We start from the raw sequence: 26,250 nt of genomic DNA on the forward strand, positions 1-26,250 counted from the left end.
ACTCAAGCCAGAGCGGTTGATAATCGACCAGTCTGCCCCCAGGGCCAGAGAAATTTTCAACCACTGGATTGCTTGTTTCGATTACTACATGGCTCGAAACAACATGGTCAATGAGGCGATACAGTGGGGCCACCTGAACTCACTGCTGGGTGAGGTCCCTTTCGCCGTAACGCAAGGAGCTACCACTCTGGCTATAGCCCAGGAACGTCTGACTCCTTACTATGCAGCGCCACGGAATGTGGTGCTTGCTCGACACCAGTTGCTGACTAGATGCCAGAAACCTGGGGAAAGTGATGCTGCCTATGCACTGGCCCTTGTCTCACTGGCAAACGAATGTGATGTCAAGGCAGTCAATGTGCAACAACGCCGCAATGCCTTGAAGCTGGATGCTTTAGTCAATGGGATTGACTCCAGATACATCCGACAGACGCTGCTGGAGACTGAGCTGTTAACCTACGACTGGGCAGTCACTCTAGTCAAAACACTGAGAAGTGCCATGCGGTTCAGTGAAATGCTAGAAACCTAAAAGGAAACATCCAGGAGTGCTGGAACCCCGAAGGAAAGAAAAAGGTGAACTCCTGAAAAATGCTACTTCTGTGATAAGAGCTGGCACCTGACAGAAGTGCCTGACTTGATTTGTTCCCTGTAGCTATTGTGGGAAACTCGGCCACTTTGCTAAAGCGTGTAAGGCGAAAAGTACTCCCACTGATAAGAAGAGAAGCACCAAGAAAATGCATTCTGGAGCTGCAGAAATGGAAGACAACTGTGAAAAGGGGGAATCTTCAGACGAACAGGCTGAATCAACTTCAAGTGACGGCGAGGTGAGATCCCCTGTGATAGCTCAATTGACTCCAAAGCTTGGGGATGTTATGGACTGGAACGGTCAACTATGAAGGGGGAGGTGAATGGTGAGACTCTTGATTGTCTAATGGACTCAGGGAGTGCTGACAGCTACATCCACGAGAGAGTTGCCAGAGCCTTAAATTTGCGGAGATATACAGCGAACCGAAAGATATCGATGGCTTGTAGTGAACTTACAAAAACTGTACAGGACAAGTGTAAAGTTACTTTAAATTTGCAGGGACATTGCCTGATTGATGTGTGGCTCTTTATTATGCTGGAGCTCTGCGCCCCTGTGGTATTGGGGTTAGATATTCAATCTCAAATGAACAGTGTAGTGTTAAATTTTGGTGGGCCACTACCCACACTTACCATCCCCCATGCTAGTTAACGTCTGTCCACATTAAAGATCAAAGCTCCCTCCCTTTTCAGTGATTTAACCCCGAGAGTTGGCCAATGCCACTAAGAGCTGTTCTTACAAAAGAGGATTGTGAGTTTATCAAAGCTGAGACCTAGAGATTGCTTAAAGAGGGAGTAATTGAACCCAGTAAGAGTTCATGGCGATCCCAGGTGGTAGTTGTGAAAAATCACACTAAAAAACAACTGGCAATTGACTACAGCCAGACAATCAACCATTACATTAACCTGGATGCCTACCCCCTGCCACGCATCAATGAAATGATTAATCAGATAGGGCAAGACAAAGTGTACTCCACTATCGACCCCAAAGCAGCTTACCACCAAATCCCCGTTAAAATCAAAAGGAACAACCCTATACAGCCTTTGAGGCTGATGGGGGGTGGATGGGGTTATACCAGTTTAAAAGGGTACCTTTTGGAGTCACTAATGGTGTGTCAGTGTTTCAGAGGGAAATGAACAAGGTTGTTAGGATGTATGAGTTACAGGGTACGTTTCCGTATCTGGATAATGTCACTATCTGTGGGAAAACACAGGCTGAGCACGACAACAACTTAAAGAAAATCTTAGCCACAGCTAAAGAACTCAACCTTACATTTAATGAGGGCAAATGTGTGTTCAATGCAACAGAGTTACCCATTCTGGGCTACATTGTCCACAAGGGCGAAATCCACCCCGTCCCAGAAGGAATGGCCCCCTCTTAAGAAGTTACCACCCCCAAACTCAGCAAAAGCCCTTAAAAAGTGTATGGGATTCTTTTCCTACTACTGCAAATGGGTTTGGAACTACGCCATGAAGGCACGCCCTCTGTTTGACACTAAATCTTTTCCTCTCTCTCCAATGACCTTGAAGGCTTTTGAGAAAATTAAAGCTGATATTACCAAAGCTGCACTCTCGCCCATTGATGAGGATGCCCATTCCAAGTGGAAACTGATGATTCAGATTGTGCCTTGGCAGGAACCCTTAATCAAAAGGGTAGACCTGTGGCATTCTTCTCCCACATGTTATGCGGACCTGAACTTAAACATCCTGTCATTGGAAAAGAAGCCCAGGCTATTATTGAAGCTGTTCACTACTGGAGACACTTTCTAGCTGGCAGAAAATTTACTCTTGTCACTGATCAGAAATCTGTAGCCTACATGTTCAGTACTAAACACAAAAGTAAAATCAAGAACGATAAGATGGCACGCTGGCGAATAGAACTCTCAACTTATAATTATGAGATCCAGTTAAATGATCCCTCTGACGCATTGTCACGATCCGCTGCTGATGCTCAGCTGGAGGGGCTAAAAGAGATCCATAGCAAACTGTGCCACCCAGGAGTCACGAGATTCTTCCACTACATAAGGGCGAAAAATCTTCCTTACTCTGTGGAAGAAGTCAGGAAACTGACTAAAAGCTGTTCTGTTTGTGCAGAATGCAAACCGCAATACTTCAAAGCTCCAGAGGCCACTCTCATCAAGGCAACCCGACCTGTTGAGAGGATTAGCTTAGATTTTAAAGGACCGTTACCTTCCAACAACAAAAATGTATATTTCCTTACTGTAATTGACGAATATTCCATGTTTTCCTTTGCGATACCCTGCCCTGACATCTTGTCAGCGTCTGTCATTAAGTTACTTGACAGAATTTTCAGCATTTTTGGTTTTCCCAATTACAATCATACCGATAGAGGCTCACCATTCATGAGCGCTGAACTGCGGTGAGCCCTGCTACAAAGGGGATTGCCACCAGCCGTACCACGAGCTACAACCCGCAGGGCAATGGGCAGGTTGAAAGGGCTAATGTTACAGTCTGGAAGACTGTTAATCTTGCTTTAAAAACACATGGTTACCCAGTGGCAGGAGGTGCTGCCTGAGACATTACATTCTATTTGGTCTTTATTGTGTACTGCAACAAATCAAATGCTTCATGAACGTATGTTTGCCTTTCCCAGGAAACCAGGAACTGTGATGGACTGGCCAGCCTGTTTATCTGAGCCTGGAACCGTGCTGCTGAAGAGCCACGCTTGAGTACGTAAAACAGACCAGTTCAGCTACTGCATACTAACCCAACTAGGCTCATGTTAAATTCCCAGACGGGAATACTGACACTGTACCCCTAAGAGATCTGGCCTCGCCTGGTTCACCCCTTCCTCACAACCCTACTCAGAGTGAGCCTGAGAGGTTGGACTCACCCCCCCCCCCCAGCCTGTGACCCCTAGTAAGCTTTCAGATGGCCATGCTGAGGCTCCACTGCCTCACGTTGGCAATTTTGGAGCGGGTCCAGAAGCCAGTCCTTCCCACACTACAGACCCAGGAACTGTACCAATTCCCAAGGTTGCAGAGGAGCCACCTGTTTTGAGAAGAAGCACCAGAATTCGTAAACAACCTGATAGGCTGACATATTCATAAAACATCTCATTATATTTCGATTGCTTGCTAGATACTGGCGTATTTTGGCTGTTAGAGTATCTCAAGGCCAAACATGGTATCCATGTATTGCTTGCTTCAGTCTTTCCTAGTAGCTGTCCTTTTGATTTTAACCCTTCTGCCGGGGGGAGACTAGTGAATGTCTGTCAAGCTGCCTGTCTCCCCTCTGGCGAGCCTTGCTGTACTAACATTGGCTGTGCATTATCTCTACTGTTAAGGACACTCCCCTTGGACATAACTGTATATGCATCTATTGTCTTTCATTATTGTACCATGAGTTTCTGCTAATTAAAGCCATGATTATTGTTTGACCACTTTGTCTTTGTCTACTTCATCAACTGGCACTTCAGGCCATTTAAAGCGTGTACGGGGCCGTCAACATTTGGACAAGGCGGTTGGGCCTTGCGGAGCACCACTGCTCCCTGCTCTCCCTGGATCTGCACCAACTTGAGTGCTGCCATTACAGCAGCTCCATCAGTGCTGTCATTTTTTTGTATAGATAGTCTGGTCAGTTGGAAGAAAAGTGGCAAATGGAGTTTAATCCAGAGAAGTGTGAGATAATGCAATTGGAATGAGATTGAAAACTTGACTGAATGGTGCACCAACAACAACCTTGCATTAAGCCAGAGGTCTACAATCCAGTGATCATTGGGGTATCAGAGGTGCAGAAGGTGAGCAAACTTAAATTCTTGGGTTTCATTATTTTGTAGGACCTTTCCTGGTCCCGATATGCCAATGGCATTGTGAAGAAAGCATGTCAGCACCTCTACTTCCTCAGGAGTTTGTGGAGGTTTGGTATGACATCAGAAACCCTAGAAAACTTCTAGAGGTGTGGTGAAAAGTGTACTAGGATGTGTATTTGAAGAGCAATGACTTACAAAACTACAAGACCAGTGCTGGAAATTTGGATAAGAATGGACCAGCACAGATAAGACTTCTGTGACATAAAAAAATATTCTATTCAATTATTTATCACAAGCTTTTTGCAGATCTGTCAATGCAACCTCGCATTTCACTCTTTTACCCTATCAGCCCTTCTCCAAAAGTTGTTCATCTGAATCCTTTACTGAAAACCAATGTGCAACCTTGTCTGGGAGTATTTTTTTTCTGCTGTCCCTGCAGGCTATCTTTGCTAAGAATGCATCATACAATAACATTGTATAATATTCAGAATAAAGGCACATGAGCTAATGCTCAGAGTGTGACATCAAGTGGCTTGGTCATCTTTACTCTCATCTTACACCATGAGTTCATGACGAACTGAAAGAAGGAAGGCTGAAAAAATTAGGTTGTAGTCAGGGTGGGGAAACTGAGGTGAACATGTCTCACCTGTAAACCAAAGGGATTGTGAAATAAGGAGGAAGTTGATTGTAAGGAGGTGGATTATATATGATGGTGTCGATCCCAGTAGTCTGCCCTGTCGATGATCATGGACTTAATGGAAAGTATGAGAACAATAATGGTAGTATTTAAAGAGGATATCCCAGAACCTATATGTGCAGAACATTAGAATAAGTTAAGGCATTCACTTTGTTGGGGTTAAGCAATGGGCCTCTCCATAGTCAATGCAGATCATAAAAAAGGTTATAATGATGGGGGATTCTAACTTTTGCAATGTTTGACTGAGAGTGCCTTGGTGCAAGGGGCTGAGGTGGGGCACAATTTGTTGAATGCATTCAAGTAAGTCTTCTGAGACAAATGTAGACAGGTCTACCAGAAATATTATCTTAGGAAATATAACTGAGCAGTTGGTGGAAGTGTCAGTTAGAGAACATTCTAGGAACAATTACCATAGTTTGACCATAGTTCTGTAAGTTTCATGGCTGTTATAGAAGAGGATAAGGTTGGTCTCAAGTTAAGGTCCTGAATTGGGGGGGGGAAGGCTGATTTCAATTATGTGAGAGGGGACCTGATGATAATAGATTAGGAGGAGACGCTTGTGATTAAACTGACAGCTGATAAGTGGGAGTCTTTACATGAGATTTGTTAAGAGGTCAGGGCCAGCATCTTCCAGTAAGGTGAAAGGCAAAGATGGAAAAATAAGAGAACCATGGATGACAAAGGATACTGAAGGTTTTATCTGGGGAAAAAAAAACAAGTGGAAACCAATGAGACTGAGTGCCTTGAGGAGTATTGTTTGTGTAGCAGAGAAAAGAAACCAATTAGGAGTGCAGTGCAAAATGAATGATGTGGATGAAGTGCAAAAAGAATACTTCTCACCTCCGGTCACTGTGGAGAAGAACATGGAGCTTTTTGAGGTCAGTGTCAAGTGTGTTGATAATCTGGAGCAGGCCAATTATAAGGAGAACTTGTTAGATGTCATGGGATGCATAAGGATTGGTTAATCCTCAGAGTTGGATGAGATCTATCCTAGGTGACTATGTGAGACAAGGAAGAGGAGGATTAGGGCCCCGACAGAGCTTATGCATGATCATTAGCCGCAGCTGAGGTAACCGAGCACTGGAGTACAGTTATTACTGCTCTTTCATCTCAGAGGGCAGCTGAGCTTCACATCAGTAATAGAAGAATTATTGGAGAAATTCTTGAATAGGATTTGTGTGCATTTGAAAATGAAAGCGTAATCATAGTTGATCAGCATGGCTTTGTGAATGGAAAACTTCCCACATTAATTTGAAGAGTTTTTTAAAGTAACTAAGAAGATGAAAGAAGAGCAGAAGATGTCTCTGTGGTCTTTAGTAAGAGTGGTCCCACATGGTTATCTAGTCCAGAATGTCAAGGCACATCAATTCAATATGAGCTGGCTAATTAGATGTTACACTGCCTTGATGATGGGAGGGAGAGTGTAGTGATATTTTTTTAAATCTGATTAGTGTACTACAGGGATTTGTTGCTGAGATCCTTGTTGTTTGAACCTCACAAAGATAAGCGTATACAGAGCCGTTGTCATACCCACACTCCTGTTCGGCTCCGAATCATGGGTCCTCTACCGGCACCACCTACGGCTCCTAGAACGCTTCCACCAGCGTTGTCTCCGCTCCATCCTCAACATCCATTGGAGCGCTTACACCCCTAATGTCGAAGTACTCGAGATGGCAGAGGTCGACAGCATGAGTCCACGCTGCTGAAGATCCAGCTGCGCTGGATGGGTCACGTCTCCAGAATGGAGGACCATCGCCTTCCCAAGATCGTATTATATGGCGAGCTCTCCACTGGCCACCGTGACAGAGGTGCACCAAAGAAAAGGTACAAGGACTGCCTAAAGAAATCTCTTGGTGCCTGCCACATTGACCACCGCCAGTGGGCTGATAACGCCTCAAACCGTGCATCTTGGCGCCTCACAGTTTGGCGGGCAGCAACCTCCTTTGAAGAAGACCGCAGAGCCCACCTCACTGACAAAAGGCAAAGGAGGAAAAACCCAACACCCAACCCCAACCAACCAATTTTCCCCTGCAGCCGCTGCAACCGTGTCTGCCTGTCCCGCATCGGACTTGTGAGCCACAAACGAGCCTGCAGCTGACGTGGACTTTTTACCCCCTCCATAAATCTTCGTCCGCAAAGCCAAGCCAAAGAAAAAAAAAAGAAAAAGGATGTGAATAGTAAGTTTTAGTAAGTTTTCAGATGATACAAAACTTAGTGGTGGTGTGGCTAGCAAGCAAAGTTGTCAAAGGCTACAGCAGTATATAGATCAGATAAAACATTGGGTGGAGTGTTAGCAGATGGAATTAAAAAATATATTTTATTTATGATTTTCCAAACTTAAAACAGTTATCAACATTATCACTGTCAATGTTAACAGTCTCAGCATTGACTACAGTTTACAATTATCATTTCTATACAAAGTTTTCTGCAGAGTTCAAGCTCTCTTCATCCCCCCCACCCTCAACATTTAACTTATCACAGTAACACACAACATTCAAGACACTTGCAACAAAAGTACAAGACATATATCAGAGTATTATGGGTTTGTACAACACAGTGGCCAATGCTCAGGCTGTTTTCTTCTCTTGATTTTACCTGTTTGGAATGGGATGGACCCCCCAGCCCCCACCGGGCTGCAATGATCCACACTATAATCCTGCTCCGATGTTGTAAGTAATTTTCTCCAGGGGAACACAGATTTGCATTTCTGTGTTCCAGCAAGTAATGCTCAGGTAGGAATCAGATTTCCAAGTAACTGCTATGCACTTCCTGGCCACTGTGATCATTACAAATTGGATTTGAAATTTGGACAGGTTAAATTGTAAGGTCTTATGTCCATTATGTTTCCCCACAGGAACAACTCTAGGTCCTGCAGGAATTCTTTACCTATAATTTTTTTCTAGGACTTGGCCTAGTTCCACCCAGAAGGGTCTCATTTTGGTATACGTCCAGGTTGTGTGCACAGAGGTTCCTGTCTCAATGCCGCCACATCTAAACAAATGGTCTGACAATTCTGTTCAATTTTTGTGGCGTCAGGTTCAGTTGGTGTAGAAAGTTGTATTGTACCAGCCTGTTACGCGAATTAATAATTGTAGTCATGCTGGTCCAACACAAATCAGACCAGCCCCGTCATCGATAGATATTCCTAGGTCTGACTCCCACCTCTGCCTTGATTTGTAAAGGCCTGGTTTAGGTCATTCCACTTGGTGCAAGAAATACATTGCCAAGATAAACTTCTGTATGTTCCCCCTTCAAATCATGGCTTCTGTCACTCTGCAGAAAAGATCTTATCTGAAGAATGAGGAACATCTTATTTGATAAATCAAATTATGCCTGAGTTGTTCAAATGACATTAGCTGTCCCTGCTTGTAACAGTCCTCTACACGCCTGATGCCATTATGACACCAGGTGTCCAGGATCTTGTTACCTACCATCTATTTGGAGTTGGGGGTGTTTTTGAGGGCAGCCCCCCTTTGAGTCCTAGATATTGGTTAATTTTATTCTAAATGAAGATCATTTGTTTTAGTATAGGGCTGCCTGTTTTCCGAGATAACAATTTAACATTCATTTTATAAATAAAGTCCTCTGCTTCCTTCTCACCTACCCCATGCAGGTCAATTTGTGCCCAGGATTGTAGCAGATGGAATTTAACCTTGACAAGTATGAGATGATTTATTTTGGAAAGAGGTCAAATATGGCTATGATGTATACAGTAGCGTACTGAGGAATGTTGATGAACAGAAGGACCTTGCGGTTCAAATCCACAGTTCCCTGAGAATAGCAACACCGGTAGATAGGGTGTGAAATAAGCATATGGCACGCTTGCCTTCATAGGTTGAAAAGAGAATCTAAAAACTGGTATGTTATGTTGCAACTTTATTCTACATTAGTTAGACTGCACCAGGAGTATTGTGTGCAATTCTTGTAGCTAGATTATAGAAAAATGTGATTGAACTAGGTGAGATGAAGTGGAGACACACCAGGATGTTTCCCAGATTGGAAGACTCTTGTTGTGGAGAAATTGGATAGGCTGGATTTATTTTCACTGGAGCGCTGACAGAGATGTATAAAATCAGAAGAGGCAGAGAGAGGGACAAATAGCCAGAATAGTTTTCCAGTGATTGGGGTATCAAAAACAAGAGGACATAGATTTAAGGTGAGAGGAAGTTTTGTTAGGGATTTGAGGGGAAATAATTTCTTCCCCAGTCAGACATTACATTGAATAAGCAGAAAGAAAATATTGAAGTATAAATCAGACATCCTTTGTTTTCAGATCTGTCTAATTAAGCCCCTTGTATGTTTAATTGGGATGCATGTTTCATCCTAAATGACTCTAATACTTCCTGTGCAGTTAGTTATTTTCAGTATAATTGTGCACCATTTTATGAAGAAATATACAATATTTTCTTGAAACCAGAGAAAAATCCACAAGAACTTACCGATGTTGATCAAAGCCCATGTTTCATTTATCTCACGCAAGGAAGGATAGTGACCACAGTCCTGGAAGAAATTGGGTAACTCACTCTTATTAATCTCTTTCCAGAATTCTCTCTTGGCAAAGATGTCTTCATATTCTGTGAATAAATGTTTAAAAAAAAATCCTGCATCAGTGGGATGGAGCCTGCATCGGAAGTCATCCATTGGCAGATCTGCAGTACTCATCCAGTTCTGATTATAAGTATCTTAAGTTTTATTTATGTTGCAGTACCAGAGAAAATAAGCTTGGATTATTTCAACAATGTTCCTGAATCTTTTCTCGCAGCAGAAAACTAATTACTATGAGGCACAAATTCCACTTCAACTGTCATCTTTATTTAATTGTTAAGAAGGTCATCACAAGACATTATACCAGTGACTTGTTGAGGCTAGCTTAGAATAGAGAGAATTATATGAAGCATTAGCTTTGGAATTATTTTATTGTGATGGTAACAAAAGAGCAAAAACAATATAGGAAGGATGTGGAACCTATTGGAGAGGGTGCAGTGGAGGTTTCCCAGGATATTGCCTGGATTGAAAAATAAGTCTTATGAGGATTAGTAAATATGCGGATGATACTAAAATAGGTGGAATTGTGGATAATAAAAAAGGTTTTCAAAGATTGCAGAGGGATTTTTGACTGCTTAGAAAGGTGGGGTGAAAGATGGCAGATGAAGTTTAATGCTGATAAATGGTAAAGTGCTTAATTTTGGAAGAAATAATCAAAACAGGACATGTTTAGTAAATGGGAGGGGATTGAGGAATGCAGTGGAGCAGAAAGATCGAGGAATTACGGTGCATTGTTCCCTGAAGGTAGGAGCGCATGTGGATAGGGTGGTGAAGAAGGCCTTTGGTATGCTGGCCTTAATAAATCAAAGTATAGAATACAGGAGTTGGGAAGTGATGTTAAGACTGTTCAAGGCATTGGTGAGGCCAAATTAGGATAATGTGTGTATAGGAAGGATAACAACAAGGTAGAAAGAGTGCAGAGAAGGTTGAAAAGGAATTTGATAGATGTATTTAAGATTATGAGAGGGATAGATAGAGTTAATGTGGATAGGTATTTTCCATTGAGAGGAGAGATTGAAACAAAAAGTTAAGAGTTAAGGGGCAGACGTTTAGAAGTAACATAAGGCGGCAGGGTCAATTTTGTCATTTAAGGAAACATTAGATAGGTATATAGATGGGAGGAGAATGGAGGGTTATGAGCAGGGTGCAGGTAGGTGGAACCAGAGGAGAGGACTTAGTTCAGTGTGGACTAGAAGGGGAAAAATGGCCTTTTTCCATGCTGTAATTGTTATATAGTAAGATATGGAGGCAAGGTTAGCAGAGCTAGGACTTTTCTCTTTGGGCAAAGAACAATGAGAGGAGACTCAGTAGAGGTCTACAAGATACTGTACATAGATAAGGTGGACAGTCAGCACCTTTTTCCAATGGTGGGAGTAGCAAACATCAGAGGACATCTGTACAAAGTGAAGGAAGAAAGGTTTAGGGGAGACATCAGGAGTAAGTTTTTTTTACATGGAGTTGTGGGAAACTGGAATGCCTTGCCAGGGGTGGTGATGGAGGTTGAAACATTTGGAGCTTGAGACTCTTAAGGGGTTTTCATGCACAAAAGCTGCATTATCACCTGTTGAAGTGTTTTTTAAAAAAAAAAGGTAAATTTACTCTTTATACAGAGGACGAAAAGGGTGGGTCGCGCAGTCCTTTCAAGTAACCTGAACAGCGCACTGGCTTCCCAAGGCGCCCCCGCCCTGCTGCCTGACGGCGCCCCCGCCCTGCTGCCTGACGGCGCCCCCGCCCTGCTGCCTGACGGCGCCCCCGCCCTGCAGCCTGACGGCGCCCCCGCCCTGCTGCCTGACGGCGCCCCCGCCCTGCTGCCTGACGGCGCCCCCGCCCTGCTGCCTGACGGCGCCCCCGCCCTGCTGCCTGACGGCGCCCCCGCCCTGCTGCCTGACGGCGCCCCCGCCCTGCTGCCTGACGGCGCCCCCGCCCTGCTGCCTGACGGCGCCCCCGCCCTGCTGCCTGACGGCGCCCCCGCCCTGCTGCCTGACGGCGCCCCCGCCCTGCTGCCTGACGGCGCCCCCGCCCTGCTGCCTGACGGCGCCCCCGCCCTGCTGCCTGACGGCGCCCCCGCCCTGCTGCCTGACGGCGCCCCCGCCCTGCTGCCTGACGGCGCCCCCGCCCTGCTGCCTGACGGCGCCCCCGCCCTGCTGCCTGACGGCGCCCCCGCCCTGCTGCCTGACGGCGCCCCCGCCCTGCTGCCTGACGGCGCCCCCGCCCTGCTGCCTGACGGCGCCCCCGTCACTTCACTCCCTTCCTCCTCCATTCCCCTCCCTCCCCACCCCCTCCCATTCCCCCTTTGTGTTGCTCCATCTCCCTCCGATCAGCCCCACACTGTTCCCAAGGGAGTGGGCGGCTTGTGGGAACAGGTGGAATGAGGGAGCATGGAATAGTGAGCAAATGTAGCCTGACATCTCACTGGGCGCTCTGTGACAGCGCAGCGGGGTGACGGGGCTGTCAGCATAATGTCAATCATTTTACCTTCCTGTGTGGAGATGCTTTCAGCAGCTATCCTTTTCCTCAGGAGATGGAGCGACTTTGCTCCACTTCTGACACTACCCCCACCTCGGTGGAGGGAACATGGAGCAAGTTGGACCAGCCAGTCCTCCTTTGGACCTTTTATGTAGGTAAGTGGAGTGATTTAAAGGCAGAGGAATCCTGTCTTTACAAATCGCTAATTTTCACTATAAAAGGGCCGTAAGACGGACTCATGGATGAAAGTAAAATAGCAGGTTACGAGATATGAAGGGCTTGTTCTTTTTTATAGGAATATATATGTCGGCACAACATTGAGCATTGAATGGCCTGTTCTGTGCTCTAATGTCCTATGTTCTATTGCTTCATCCAGCAAGATGCCTCCACCATTCAATTATTTCAAATTAACATTGGCTATGTAACCAATACAAATGTGTTCAATGCTGTTTTGAAAATTATGGGCAGGAAGAAATCAAGCAAAAATCGTGGAAATATTCAACGTTAATTCACTGCTGGAAATGTCATTTCTGCAGTCAGCATCATCTGGTTTTATTTTCCAATATTTTTATCCATCGTTTCTGAAGCTATATTGGACAGGTTCCTGATAGACATTATTAATGGTGAAGATTTTCTTTCACTTGTTTGATTAAAATGCCATGAGTAGGGTTCTTCTCAAGCTACATTCCAATGCAACATACCCTTTTACTTCTCCACATTTCCTTTCAGGAAATCATACACTTCTTCCAGGCACAGCAGCAAATAATTATCCCTTCTGATTTAATATGTCCAGTAGTGGGAGAGTCTAAGGCCAGAGGGCACAGCCTTAGAATAAATGGGTATCCCTTAAGAACAGAGATAATAAGTTTCATCAGTGAGAGGATTGTAAATTCATGAAATTTGTTGTGGAGATCAAGTCATTGGAAACATTGAAAGTAGAAGTTAATAGATTCTTGATTAGTCTGGGTGTCAAAGGTTATTGGGAGAAGGCATGAGAATATAATTGAAAGGAAAACGACATCAGCCATTATTTGAATGATGGCATTGACTTGATGGATGAAAGGCCTAACTTTGCTCCAGGGTGTATTGGTCTTAATGTCTTATATTCAGTGCTCACAATGAGATCTCCTCTTTACTGAAGGAACTAAATGCTGACTGGATTATTGCTTTGCAGGACATTTTCATTTGATGCATAAGGTCAACCCTGATGCTCCAATGGACAGTCACTTGAATTCTTCACCCGATTTCCACTCTTCACCTCTTACTTGTTGCAACAGTGCACAAGCAGGTTCGAGGACAGCACCTCATGTAAATAACACAATCCTCATGACTTAATTTGAAATTTAATAATTTCAAGCAAACATTCCTTTGTTTTTCGTACTTCTCTGAATTAAAATTGTTTGCTTTTTCTTATCTGCTTCTAAATGTAGTTGTTACTATGGCAACTTTGGTCTGTATAAAATCACTGCAGCACAAAAATCAGGCCCTTCGGCTGAACTAGTTTATACCAAGCTATTTTTCTGCCTCATCTCAGTGGCCTCTTCCAGAACATACCCCTCCCAAGATGAACTTACCCTGTCTATTCCTGCTCATATTTCTAATGATTGCTTGAAGCAGTGGTGGTTATACCATCTGCGCAAACATTCCCAAGATTTGATTAGTGTTAGAGGACTCTGAGTGTTGGGACTTTGTATTGGCCAAATTGTGCACAGGGAAAGACCCCCTCTTTTGAGCCACCCACCCCATTGAGGGTTGCCAGATGTGTGACTTTTACTGGTGTGGGGTTAAGTTGGCTGGCGATCATTATCTCCCCAATACAGTAATATCAAAATCTGTGGAGCTGGACAGTTCCCCCCAGAGTTTCAGTTTTCAGTGTCGGCATGGATCTGTGTTCATGGCAGTTCTTAGTTAGTGTTTAAGTTGTTGCCTCTGTCGATGTTCATCAGCCAAACATCCAGCCACCACTCAGTGCTGCCATCACTGTTTTCAGTGCCTGCACATAAGTCATCCTGTGAATGAAGGAAACTCACTCTCTCAGGGTAAGATTGTGCAAAAACATCATGAATACATGGGTCCAGTCAAGAATCCTATTTGCAGCGCCCAATCTTGTGCTCAATAATGGGTTCAATGAGTTCAAAGAGAATCAAGGCGAGAGCACATTTTATGAACATTTACACAGAGGGAAATTTACAAAAAGGGCACACACTGACAGACTAATGTAAACAGACTCAAAACGGTCAACCAGTTTACCTATCTCGGCTGCACCATTTCATCAGATGCAAGGATCAACAACGAGATAGACAACAGACTCGCCAAGGAAAATAGCGCCTTTGGAAGACTACACAAAAGAGTCTGGAAAAACAAACAACTGAAAAACCTCACAAAGATAAGCGTATACAGAGCCGTTGTCATACCCACACTCCTGTTCGGATACGAATCATGGGTCCTCTACCGGCATCACCTACGGCTCCTAGAACGCTTCCACCAGCATTGTCTCCGCTCCATCCTCAACATTCATTAGAGTGACTTCATCCCTAACATCGAAGTACTCGAGATGGCAGAGGCCGACAGCATCGAATCCACGCTGTTGAAGATCCAACTGCGCTGGGTAGGTCACGTCTCCAGGATGGAGGACCATCGCCTTCCCAAGATCGTGTTATATGGCGAGCTCTCCACTGGCCATCGTGTCAGAGGTGCACCAAAGAAGAGGTACAAGGACTGCCTAAAGAAATCTCTTGGTGCCTGCCACACTGACCACCGCCAGTGGGCTGATATCGCCTCAAACCGTGCATCTTGGCGCTTCACAGTTTGGCGGGCAGCAACCTCCTTTGAAGAAGACCGCAGAGCCCACCTCACTGACAAAAGGCAAAGGAGGAAAAACCCAACACCCAACCCCAACCAATCAATTTTCCCCTGCAACCACTGCAACCGTGTCTGCCTGTCCCGCATCGGACTTGTCAGCCACAAACGAGCCTGCAGCTGACGTGGACATTTACCCCCTCCATAAATCTTCGTCCGCGAAACCAAGCCAAAGAAAAAGAGAAAGGCCACTACCTATAGGAATGGTATACAAGGAAACAAATAAATGAGTACATACACATAAATCTGGTCTCCAACATGGGCCTTTCTTGGATCTGGATGGGCCCAATGTAGTTAGCCCTCTAAAGCTACCTGCAGTCTAGACTTCAGGGGTGATTTGAAGGCAGCAACAAACAAAGGGAGGGAGAGACTGCATGTGCTGCTCTTTCAAATGTAGGACCCGTCCACGAAACCTATGGGAAACAATTGTGCATCAACCTCACTGGTGGGCAGATCTAACCATTGATTGGCACCTGGAGGACCAATCATACGTCAACTTCCAGGTATAATCACATATCAGCATCATGGATGGGCAGACTAACCCTTCGCAGGTAAAATGACTTCCAAGTAGGCTCCAGCTGGAGAGGTGACATGACCCACCACAATTCACATTCCCACCAGGTTCCAGATGGAGAGGCCACAAGATCCTCCACAATCTACACTACAATCCTGGAGCAAGTTTTTGTAATGGCTGCTAACTCTTTGTAATGATTTGTGCCACATATGCTCTGACCTGGTTTTTGACAGTTTTTTGAGATAAAGTACCCTTACATTCATTGTCCTTTTAGAATCCAGTAATCTTTGTATCTTTTGCATTTGACTTTTCTGTACTTTACTTATTTTTCTCTTTTTAAAATTTATTTAGGTCTCTACATTTCTGACCTCTGTCTTTGTTATATGTGATTGTGGAGAAATATGTGGCCTCCCTGTCTGTCTGGAATATTGTGGATTGCAGGTGATCATGCGTTCTCCCTGTTTGAAACTTATTCAAAAGTCACATCACCTGTCAATCAAGGTTGGACTCCAGCCACCCCATTAGTGCACACCTTACTGTTGACTTATTTAAATTACCTTGGGTCATTATTGGCTAGGCGCCCAGATCAGAACCTTATAACATCAATGCATAGCACGTTGTTTTACTTACTGTGGACATCACTGGAGGAGTCACAGGTAAGGTGTACACTTAGGATTAACTGTAGTACTGTGATAGATCAGTGCTTGCAGAGAGCCATACCCCTGTTGGTACGGAGGACCGGGAGTATGCATTTAAGTTCCTGTCTTGTTAGAGTGCGTTATTAATTGTATATTACATAACACTGAGCCGCACCCCAGGAACAGGGATAAGGAGTGTCTGCTGAAGTCCTTGTCTGTAAGTGTGTACATGTTCATGAGCATGTAGAAGTAAGGTGGCCACTGGTATCATAGTCCAACCTGGGTCCAATGTGAATGTCTATATAATTGTTTAGTAGTAGAGTCTTTCTTTGGCTTGGCTTCGCGGACAAAGATTTATGGAGGGGGTAAAAGTCCACGTCAGCTGCAGGCTCGTTTGTGGCTGACAAGTCCAATGCGGGACAGGCAGACACGATTGCAGCGGTTGCAGGGGAAAATTGGTTGGTTGGGGTTGGGTGTTGGGTTTTTCCTCCTTTGCCTTTTGTCAGTGAGGTGGGCTCTGCGGTCTTCTTCAAAGGAGGTTGCTGCCCGCCAAACTGTGAGGCGCCAAGATGCACGGTTTGAGGCGTTATCAGCCCACTGGCAGTGGTCAATGTGGCAGGCACCAAGAGATTTCTTTAGGCAGTCCTTGTACCTTTTCTTTGGTGCACCTCTATCACGGTGGCCAGTGGAGAGCTCGCCATATAACACGATCTTGGGAAGGCGATGGTCCTCCATACTGGAGACGTGACCCATCCAGCGCAGCTGGATCTTCAGCAGCGTGGACTCGATGCTGTCGACCTCTGCCATCTCGAGTACTTCGACGTTAGGGATGAAAGCGCTCCAATGGATGTTGAGGATGGAGCGGAGACAACGCTGGTGGAAGCGTTCTAGGAGCCGTAGGTGATGCCGGTAGAGGACCCATGATTCGGAGCCGAACAGGAGTGTGGGTATGACAACGGCTCTGTATACGCTTATCTTTGTGAGGTTTTTCAGTTGGTTGTTTTTCCAGACTCTTTTGTGTAGTCTTCCAAAGGCGCTATTTGCCTTGGCGAGTCTGTTGTCTATCTCATTGTCGATCCTTGCATCTGATGAAATGGTGCAGCCGAGATAGGTAAACTGGTTGACCGTTTTGAGTTTTGTGTGCCCGATGGAGATGTGGGGGGGCTGGTAGTCATGGTGGGGAGCTGGCTGATGGAGGACCTCAGTTTTCTTCAGGCTGACTTCCAGGCCAAACATTTTGGCAGTTTCCGCAAAGCAGGACGTCAAGCGCTGAAGAGCTGGCTCTGAATGGGCAACTAAAGCGGCATCGTCTGCAAAGAGTAGTTCACGGACAAGTTTCTCTTGTGTCTTGGTGTGAGCTTGCAGGCGCCTCAGATTGAAGAGACTGCCATCCGTGCGGTACCGGATGTAAACAGCGTCTTCATTGACGAAGATTTATGGAGGGGGTAAAAGTCCACGTCAGCTGCAGGCTCGTTTGTGGCTGACAAGTCCGATGCGGGACAGGCAGACACGGTTGCAGCGGCTGCAGGGGAAAATTGGTTGGTTGGGGTTGGGTGTTGGGTTTTTCCTCCTTTGCCTTTTGTCAGTGAGGTGGGCTCTGCGGTCTTCTTCAAAGGAGGTTGCTGCCCGCCAAACTGTGAGGCGCCAAGATGCACGGTTAGAGGCGATATCAGCCCACTGGCGGTGGTCAATGTGGCAGGCACCAAGAGATTTCTTTAGGCAGTCCTTGTACCTTTTCTTTGGTGCACCTCTGTCACGGTGGCCAGTGGAGAGCTCGCCATATAACACGATCTTGGGAAGGCGATGGTCCTCCATTCTGGAGACGTGACCCACCCAGCGCAGCTGGATCTTCAGCAGTGTGGACTCGATGCTGTCGACCTCTGCCATCTCGAGTACTTCGACGTTAGGGATGAAAGCGCTCCAATGGATGTTGAGGATGGAGCGGAGACAACGCTGGTGGAAGCGTTCTAGGAGCCGTAGGTGATGCCGGTAGAGGACCCATGATTCGGAGCCGAACAGGAGTGTGGGTATGACAACGGCTCTGTATACGCTTATCTTTGTGAGGTTTTTCAGTTGGTTGTTTTTCCAGACTCTTTTGTGTAGTCTTCCAAAGGCGCTATTTGCCTTGGCGAGTCTGTTGTCTATCTCATTGTCGATCCATTTGACATTCTCCCCTGCTTGTCTCCTGTGCGTTCAATAAAGTTAACCTTTAATTGTAATCTCTCTGTGAACACACTGAACCTGATACTTTCCAAACACAATAGTCTTTCTGCCTGGATTTAGGCATCCCTCTGCCATAATAGTTTCAACCCTCCCCAGCAGCACTTGCAGTCTCCTTGGAACATTGATCCTGGTCCTAGCCAGGTGTCGACTGTCTGATTTGTGCTGGTTCCAGCTCTACCAGAACCAGTTTCAATTTCCCCGGAATCTGAAACCTTCCCTCCTGCACACACTGCTCAAGCCATTTACTCATCCTAAATATTCTGTTATTCCTTTTCTGACAAGCAAGCAACATATATTGAGAGCATATCTAGCAAAAAGTGCATTGTACTTGCTCTAAATATGAATTTCAGTGTCAGGAGAACCCACTTCCCAGGCAAGTTATCACATTCCTATTCCTCACTTCCCTTGGCTAAATAGAGCAAATGATGGATGTTGAAGGATTCTTTCATTGTCATTAGTTGGAGGCTTCACCTTAATTTAATGTAGACATACAGCATGGTAACGTACCATCTTGGCCCACAAGTCCAGGCCGCGCAATTTACACCCCATTAACCTATACCCCCGGTATGTTTAAGAATGGAAAGAGAGTAAGGGTGGGTATGGAAATGGGCAGATTGTGTAGGAAATGTGAATAGATTGGTATGATTAACAGTTTGGATCTGTGCAGAATGAAAGCACAATATCTTTGTTGATATAGAACTAATGTTGACATTTTTTGTGAAATTATTAGAACATTTCATGACACTACTTCATGGTATGGGGGACCCTCATTCCTGGTGAAAACAACTAATTACATTTTATTCAAGTAACTGTCCTGACAGGTCTCCTAGCCCCCCAAATACTCTGGTTCTGGCCTCTCCCACCAGAATTCAATGTACTTCAATATTAAATGTGTAGTGTACTCCTTTGCTCCAATTTCTCGCTCTATCTTATGAGAACAAAAATGCTATTTGGCTCTAAATGAAATATGTCTAAGGGTAGTACCATTCCAATTTATCAAATTGAGTGATAATCCTTTTGTGACCTATCAGATTCTACTTTAGTTCATGATTCTAGGTGCCAACCACCCTAATTGTTATTTTAACATAGTACAATACAGCCCTTCAGCCCACAATGTAGTGCCAACCCATATAAACCTACTACTCCACCATCAAGCTAACCCTTTCCTTCTTCACAGTTCACAATCCTCTAGTTTTCTTGCATCCATATGTCTAACTAAGAGTCTTTCAATGTCCTTATTGCATCAGCCTCAACCACAACTCCTAGATGTGAATTCCAGACATCCACCTCTCTTTAGAAAACCTTTGATCACTCCCCAAAACTTTTCTTCATGCATCTTATGACAACAATGTCCTTCCATGACAAGAATGATGGTATCTCGCCTTTTCTGGTCTAAACCTGAGTTAACGTGTCCTGACCCCACAACTAAAGAAACTTTTATCTTACCTCTGGAGAGCTGGTTAGTAAAATTGCCACTGCTGATTGGTTTTTCATTTTGGCTCTAGTGTCAAATGAAGAAAGCTATGGAAACTTAAACCAGCAAGAATTTCCTTCAGTACAAGGTCACAAAGACAGCTTTTGATGAACCTCAATTGACAATGGGGATTTGAAAGGATAAACTGTGAATATTGTGATAGTTTTACTCTCACAAAGTTATTCCTTGTGCTTGATTTTTTGACTTGTGTCACAATATTTTGTGAAGGACACAATTTTCTATTTGCATTATATCCTTGTAGAGCTCGTCGAAAGAACCAAAGACTTGTTGATCCAAACCAAGGCTTTTATTAGCAAAAGACCGGAGCTCTTCACAGGTGGCCGACCAGTCCGGAATGATCCGACCTGGCTAGGGACACAGCCCTTTAAGGCCCAGGTAATGGGTGTGGCTTAGCTCTCAGCCAATCGCTATAAGCACAGTCTAGATACAGTAACTATATACACTACTATATACACTATGTACATTGGTGATAGATATGTACTATCACATTCACCCCTTCTTGGAGAACTGACCCTGGGAAAAACAAAACGAGGGAGAGAATGAAAGGAAGGGGTAGGTCAAGGACTGTAGCGGTCAGGGGGTCTGACCATCCGGTGTGACCGCCGTGGTGCCGGGATCGGGGTCGCTGGAGTGGTGTCGCCAGCGGGCTTGTCGGGTGCGACTGCTCCGTCGCTCAATTCCCCAGTCGTGTTGTCGGCAGGGTGGCCCGGGTGCGGTTGGACCTTCTGCTGCGGCACGGGGCCTGGAGAATAAAGAGTTGGGGAAGGTTGGGTTGGGGGGTTTGCTGGTTCTCCCGCGTCCTGAGCTAGGTCCCGCACCGAAACAGTGTCCTCCCGCCCGTCTGGGAACCCAACGTAGGCGTAATGTGGGTTCGCGTGGAGTAGAGTCACCCGGTCGACCAAGGGGTCGTTCTTTGAGTGCCGGACGTGGCGTCGCAAAAGGACGGGGCCAGGGACGGTGAGCCATGCCGGTACAGTGGTTCCTGATTCGGATTTCCTCGGGAAAAGGAACATCCTTTCGTGGGGGGTGGCATTTGTTGCAGTACATAGGAGGGAGCGGATGGAGTGTAAGGCACTACTGAGAACCTCCTGCCAGTGAGAGGTGGGGAGACCTTTAGACCGGAGAGCCAGTGTAACCGCTCTCCATATAGTGGCATTCTCCCTCTCGATCTGGCCATTACCGCGTGGGTTATAGCTCGTGGTCCTGCTTGAAGCAATACCACACTCCAGAAGGTACTGTCGCAGCTCTGCACTCATGAATGAGGAACCCCTATCACTGTGGATGGAATTGGGGTACCCGAAGATGGTGAAAATAGTGTGAAGGGCCTGTATCACTGAGGTGGCAGTGGTGTCTGGGCAGGCCACAGCGAATGGGAAGCGGGAGTACTCGTCGATGGCTGTAAGGATGTAGGTATTACGGTTGGTCGACGGTAGGGGGCCCTTAAAGTCTACGCTAAGACGCTCGAAGGGGCGGGTGGCTTTGATAACGTGGGAGTTATCCGGACGGAAGAAGTGGGGCTTGCATTCAGCGCACACCGCACAGGCTCGGGTCATGGAGCGGATCTCCTCGACTGTGTAGGGTAAGTTGCGCGCCTTGACAAAGTGAGCAAACCTAGTGACCCCTGGATGACAGAGCGCCTCATGGAGTTTCCGTAGTCTGTCCATCTGTATGCTGGCGCACGTCCCCCTGGAGAGCGCGTCAGGCGGGTCGTTGAGTTTACCAGGCCGGTACAGGATGTCGTAGTTAAAGGTGGAGAGTTCGATTCTCCATCTGGCGATTTTGTCGTTTTTTATCTTACCACGCTGGGTGTTGCTGAACATGAAGGAGACTGCACGTTGATCAGTCAACAGTGTAAAGCGCCTCCCAGCGAGGTAATGTCTCCAACGACGCACTGCTTCAACTATGGCCTGCGCTTCCTTCTCGATCGAGGAGTGTCTACTCTCAGGACCCTGGAGGGTTCTGGAGAAGAAGGCTACAGGCCGACCGGCCTGGTTCAAGGTGGCTGCCAGGGCGAAGTCGGATGCATCGCTCTCGACTTGAAACGGGACAGACTCATCGATCGCGTGCAGCGTCGCAGCAGCAATGTCAGATTTGATTCGATCGAAAGCCGCTGTGGCTTCGGTCGAGAGGGGAAAGGAGGTGGTCTTGATAAGAGGACACGCCTTGTCGGCATAGTGTGGAACCCATTGGGCGTAATACGAGAAAAGGCCCAGGCAACGTTTGAGAGCTTTCTGGGTATGTGGGGGGGGTAAGTCCATTAGGGGACGCATGCGGTCAGGATCTGGCATGACTATCCCGTTCTCCACCACACAACCTAGAATGGCGAGTCGAGTGGTCCGGAAGACACACTTGTCCAAATTGTAAGTCAGGTTCAGCCGACGGGCAGTTTGGAGAAATTTGTCTAGGTTAGCGTCGTGGTCCTGCATGTCGTGGCCGCAGATGGTGATATTGTCCAGATACGGGAAGGTAGCGGTTAGCCCGTTCTGGTCCACCATCCTGTCCATTTCCCGCTGGAAGACCGCGACACCATTAGTGACCCCGAATGGTACCCTGAGAAATTGATATAGCCGCCCATTCGCCTCAAATGCCGTGAATGGTCGGTCCTCACAGCGGATCGGGAGCTGGTGGTAGGCCGAACGTAGGTCAATAGTGGAGAAAATGCGGTATTGGGCGATCTGGTTCACCACATCCGTGATGCGTGGCAGGGGGTACGCATCCAGGAGTGTGAAGCGGTTAATGGTCTGGCTATAGTCGACCACCATCCGTAGTTTTTCCCCATTCTTGACAACCACCACCTGGGCTCTCCAGGGGCTTGAACTGGGTTCGATGATGCCCTCATCCAGCAATCTACGCACCTCACTCCTAATGAATTGCCTGTTTTCGTAACTATATTGCCGACTTTTGGTGGCCACAGGCTTCCAGCCAGGGGTGAGGTTTGCGAAGAGTGCCGGCGGGGCAATCCGGAGTGTGGAAAGGCCGCAGGACTGGCCCCGGGGCACAGGGGCGGGTTGCTCGGGTGCTTCGGGGGTGGGGCGATGGCAGACCGAGAGGGGGGCATGGGGTCCCCCAAAGTGTAGGGACACCGTTCGGAACTGACACTGAAAGTCTAATCCCAGCAACACTGGGGCGCACAATCGGGGAAGGACGAATAATTTGAAGTGGGTGACCGTTACGCCCTGTACTTCCAGCGTGGCAATGCAATACCCCTTTATCCCAGTCGAGTGCGACCTCGTCGCTAATGAGATCCTCTGGGTAGTGGGAATAATGTCAAGTCCCCAACGGAGGGCCAGATCTGGCTGAATAAAGCTGTCAGTTGACCCAGAGTCAAATAAGCAATTGGTGTAGTGTCCATGCACTTTAATCAGTTCCATTGCTCTGGTGAGGGGATGAGAGCATTGCTGGTTTAATGTTATTGAAGCAGTTGACCGGGGAGTTTTGCGCGATGACGTCACGCAACGGGATGACGTAGTCAACGCTCGAGGAGCAGATTGGAGGACTTCCCGGAAGTGCTGTTGTGGCGTCGCGGCGGTCGGGCCCTGGCGGTCGTCGGTGATGGACGCTGGGGTGAGTACCTGGTTGGCCACGGGGGTGGCTGCGGCGGCGGTAGCGTCGGCCCCGCGGGTGGCGGTGGCGGCGGCAGCAGCGGCGGTAGCGTCGGCCCCGCGGGTGGCGGTGGCGGCGGCAGCAGCGGCGGTAGCGTCGGCCCCGCGGGTGGCGGTGGCGGCGGCAGCAGCGGCGGTAGCGTCGGCCCCGGGGTTGGCTGTGGCGGCGGCAGCAGCGGCGGTAGCGTCGGCCCCGGGGGTGACTGTGGCGGCGGCAGCAGCGGCGGTAGTGTCGAGTGTCCCGCACGGGGGCGAGAGGCGGGCCATCACCATGGTCGCGAGGGTGGGCTGCCCCTTCCGGGTTCGGCGTCTCCGTGACGTCAGGCGTTGCCGTGCAGGGGAGCCCTCGCTCTCATTGGACGAGAGCTCTGTGGAAGAAGAGTTTGAATGGGATAGTGGCGGTTGAGCTTCACACGAGGCACTGTGTTTGCCGGCGGCCATTTTAGACCTACAGACTGCAGCAAAGTGGCCGTTTTTAAGGCACTTCTGGCACTTGGCTTTTCTTGCTGGGCACTGGGACCTGCTGTGCTTGTCCCTCCCGCAGAAATAACATTTCGGGTTCTCACGGGGCAGGGTAGCAGCCGACAGGCCGTCAGGGGTAGGATAGAAGGGCACTCTACTCACATCAGAGCGAGGGGTCCAGTCCCTAGAGAGCTCGGTGGACTTTAAGGCTGCATCCTCCATTGTGATTGCAATCCGGGCCACGTCCTCGAGTTTTTCTACCCCTTGTTCGAGCAAGCGCAGCCTCACTTCATTTGATCTGAGCCCAGCCACATAGGCATCCCGGACGAGATCATTTGTGATCTCGGCAGCAGTTTTGTCCACACAGTTACAGTCCTTGCCCAATGCCTTCAATACTTGTAAATATGCCCTGCTGGACTCACCGGGCTGTTGCTTCCTCGACGCAAGCACGAGCCGGGCATGAATTCTGTTCACCGGTTGGTTATACATTTCTTTCAGTACCTTTATGGCTGCGGTGTAAGTGGTCTCATCCTGGATGTTCTCGTAGACTCTCAAGGACACCATAGACAGCAATGCTGTTAGACGCAGGTTATCCTCCTCCACCTCAATGAGCCTTAGGAAGTTTTCAAAGTTCAGCAGCCAGAAGTTAAAGGCTTTGAAGGCTGTAGCTGACCGTGGGTCGATATCAAGTTTTTCTGGCCTAATTAGACGCTCCATCCCTTTCAAAAAAATTTTTCTTTTGCTAATAAAATTGTAGAGCTCGTCGAAAGAACCAAAGACTTGTTGATCCAAACCAAGGCTTTTATTAGCAAAAGACCGGAGCTCTTCACAGGTGGCCGACCAGTCCGGAATGATCCGACCTGGCTAGGGACACAGCCCTTTAAGGCCCAGGTAATGGGTGTGGCTTAGCTCTCAGCCAATCGCTATAAGCACAGTCTAGATACAGTAACTATATACACTACTATATACACTATGTACATTGGTGATAGATATGTACTATCACAATCCTATACTCTGTAAATTGTGCTCTATGTAGGGTTATATGGAGATAACCTGTTGGTCTCTTTGAAGAAGAAATCTTCTCACCATACGTAGTATTTTGAGACAAATAAATAAACATGCTGAGAAAACCAAAAGTCCAATTTCAAGGCACTCAACACTCTAAATTTAAAACATAAACTTAGACCTCATCTGTGTTCTTTCAACACAGAAATAAGCTCTTCACGCCCAGCTCATTCCCGCCAACCACGATGCCTCTCCACCCTACACTTTTTCCTACATTATGCCCATATCCCTCTCTGCCCTTTCCATCTAAGTAGATGTTCAAATCCCTTTTAAATGTTGTAACTCTATCTGCCTCTACCACCTCTTCTGGCAGTTAATTCCAGATAACCACCTCCCTATGTATGAAACTGTACCCTACAGATCTCCTTTAAATGTCTCCCCTCACCATAAACCTCTGACTTCTGGTTCTAGATTCCCATGCCAGGGGGAAAATGCTCTATCTATCCTTGCTATGCCACATATAATTTCATAAATCTCCATAAAGTTACCTCTCAGCTTCCTACAATCTTGTAGGAATAAACCCAGTTTATCAAATCTTTCTTCATAACCTCAGCTTTCCATTCTCAATAACATTCTGGTGAATCTCTTCTGCACTCTCTCCCTGTTGCTACCACATACTTCCTGTAGTGTGACGATCAGAACTGTACACAATATTCTGTGTGTGGTATAACTGTCATTTTGCAAAGCTACGACATGAGATCCCCACACTTAAGTTTAATGACTCAGCAAATGAAGGCAAGCATACCATGCCTACTTCATTACCCTATTCACCTCAGTCACCTCTTTCACTGAGCTATGGACTTGAAAGATCCCTCTGAACATCAACAGTCCTAAAGTCCCTATCATTTACTCCACACATCCTACCAAAATTTGAATTCATACTCAAAAAAATGGCATTACCTCATCTGTATCTGGAATAAATTCCACTTGCCATTGCTCCACCCATATCCCACTTGATCTATGTCCCTCTGTCACATCAATGACTCCAGCAATTTTCATTTCATTTTCAAACTTTTGAATTAAACCATCCATATTTCCATCCAGTTTATTTATATACAATGCAAATTCTTTGATAATTTTTAAAACGGCAATAAGATTATCATGTAACCTACATTTGAGGGAATGCAAACCTTGATGATGAAACCTCATTTGACTGTCTTAACCCTGGTATCATTTTAGAAAATCTGCACTTCATATTCCCCCAAATCAATATATCCTTCCAGTTGTGCTACAAAACTGAATGCAATACTCTAGAGGAGAGTAATCTGAGCTCTTTGTTTTCTGGACCTTTTGAGATAAAGGGCAACATTCTATTAGCCTTCATAATTATTGT

At 46.6% G+C, this 26,250-nt stretch overlaps 1 protein-coding gene across 15 annotated transcripts in view; it reads right to left on the reverse strand.

Moving 5' to 3' along the window:
• The window catches only part of LOC138758057 (uncharacterized), a 356,156-nt gene that overhangs the window by 164,028 nt on the left and 165,878 nt on the right, over positions 1 to 26,250 (reverse strand). For all 15 annotated transcript variants that reach the window (XM_069926419.1, XM_069926421.1, XM_069926422.1 and 12 more), the window contains one exon: positions 9,488 to 9,622. In XM_069926419.1, the coding sequence (XP_069782520.1) occupies positions 9,488 to 9,622 (135 nt within the window). The remainder of the gene's footprint in view (positions 1 to 9,487; positions 9,623 to 26,250) is intronic.

Source organism: Narcine bancroftii, chromosome 3, assembly GCF_036971445.1.
Source record: "Narcine bancroftii isolate sNarBan1 chromosome 3, sNarBan1.hap1, whole genome shotgun sequence".
NCBI classification, from domain to species: Eukaryota; Metazoa; Chordata; class Chondrichthyes; order Torpediniformes; family Narcinidae; genus Narcine; species Narcine bancroftii.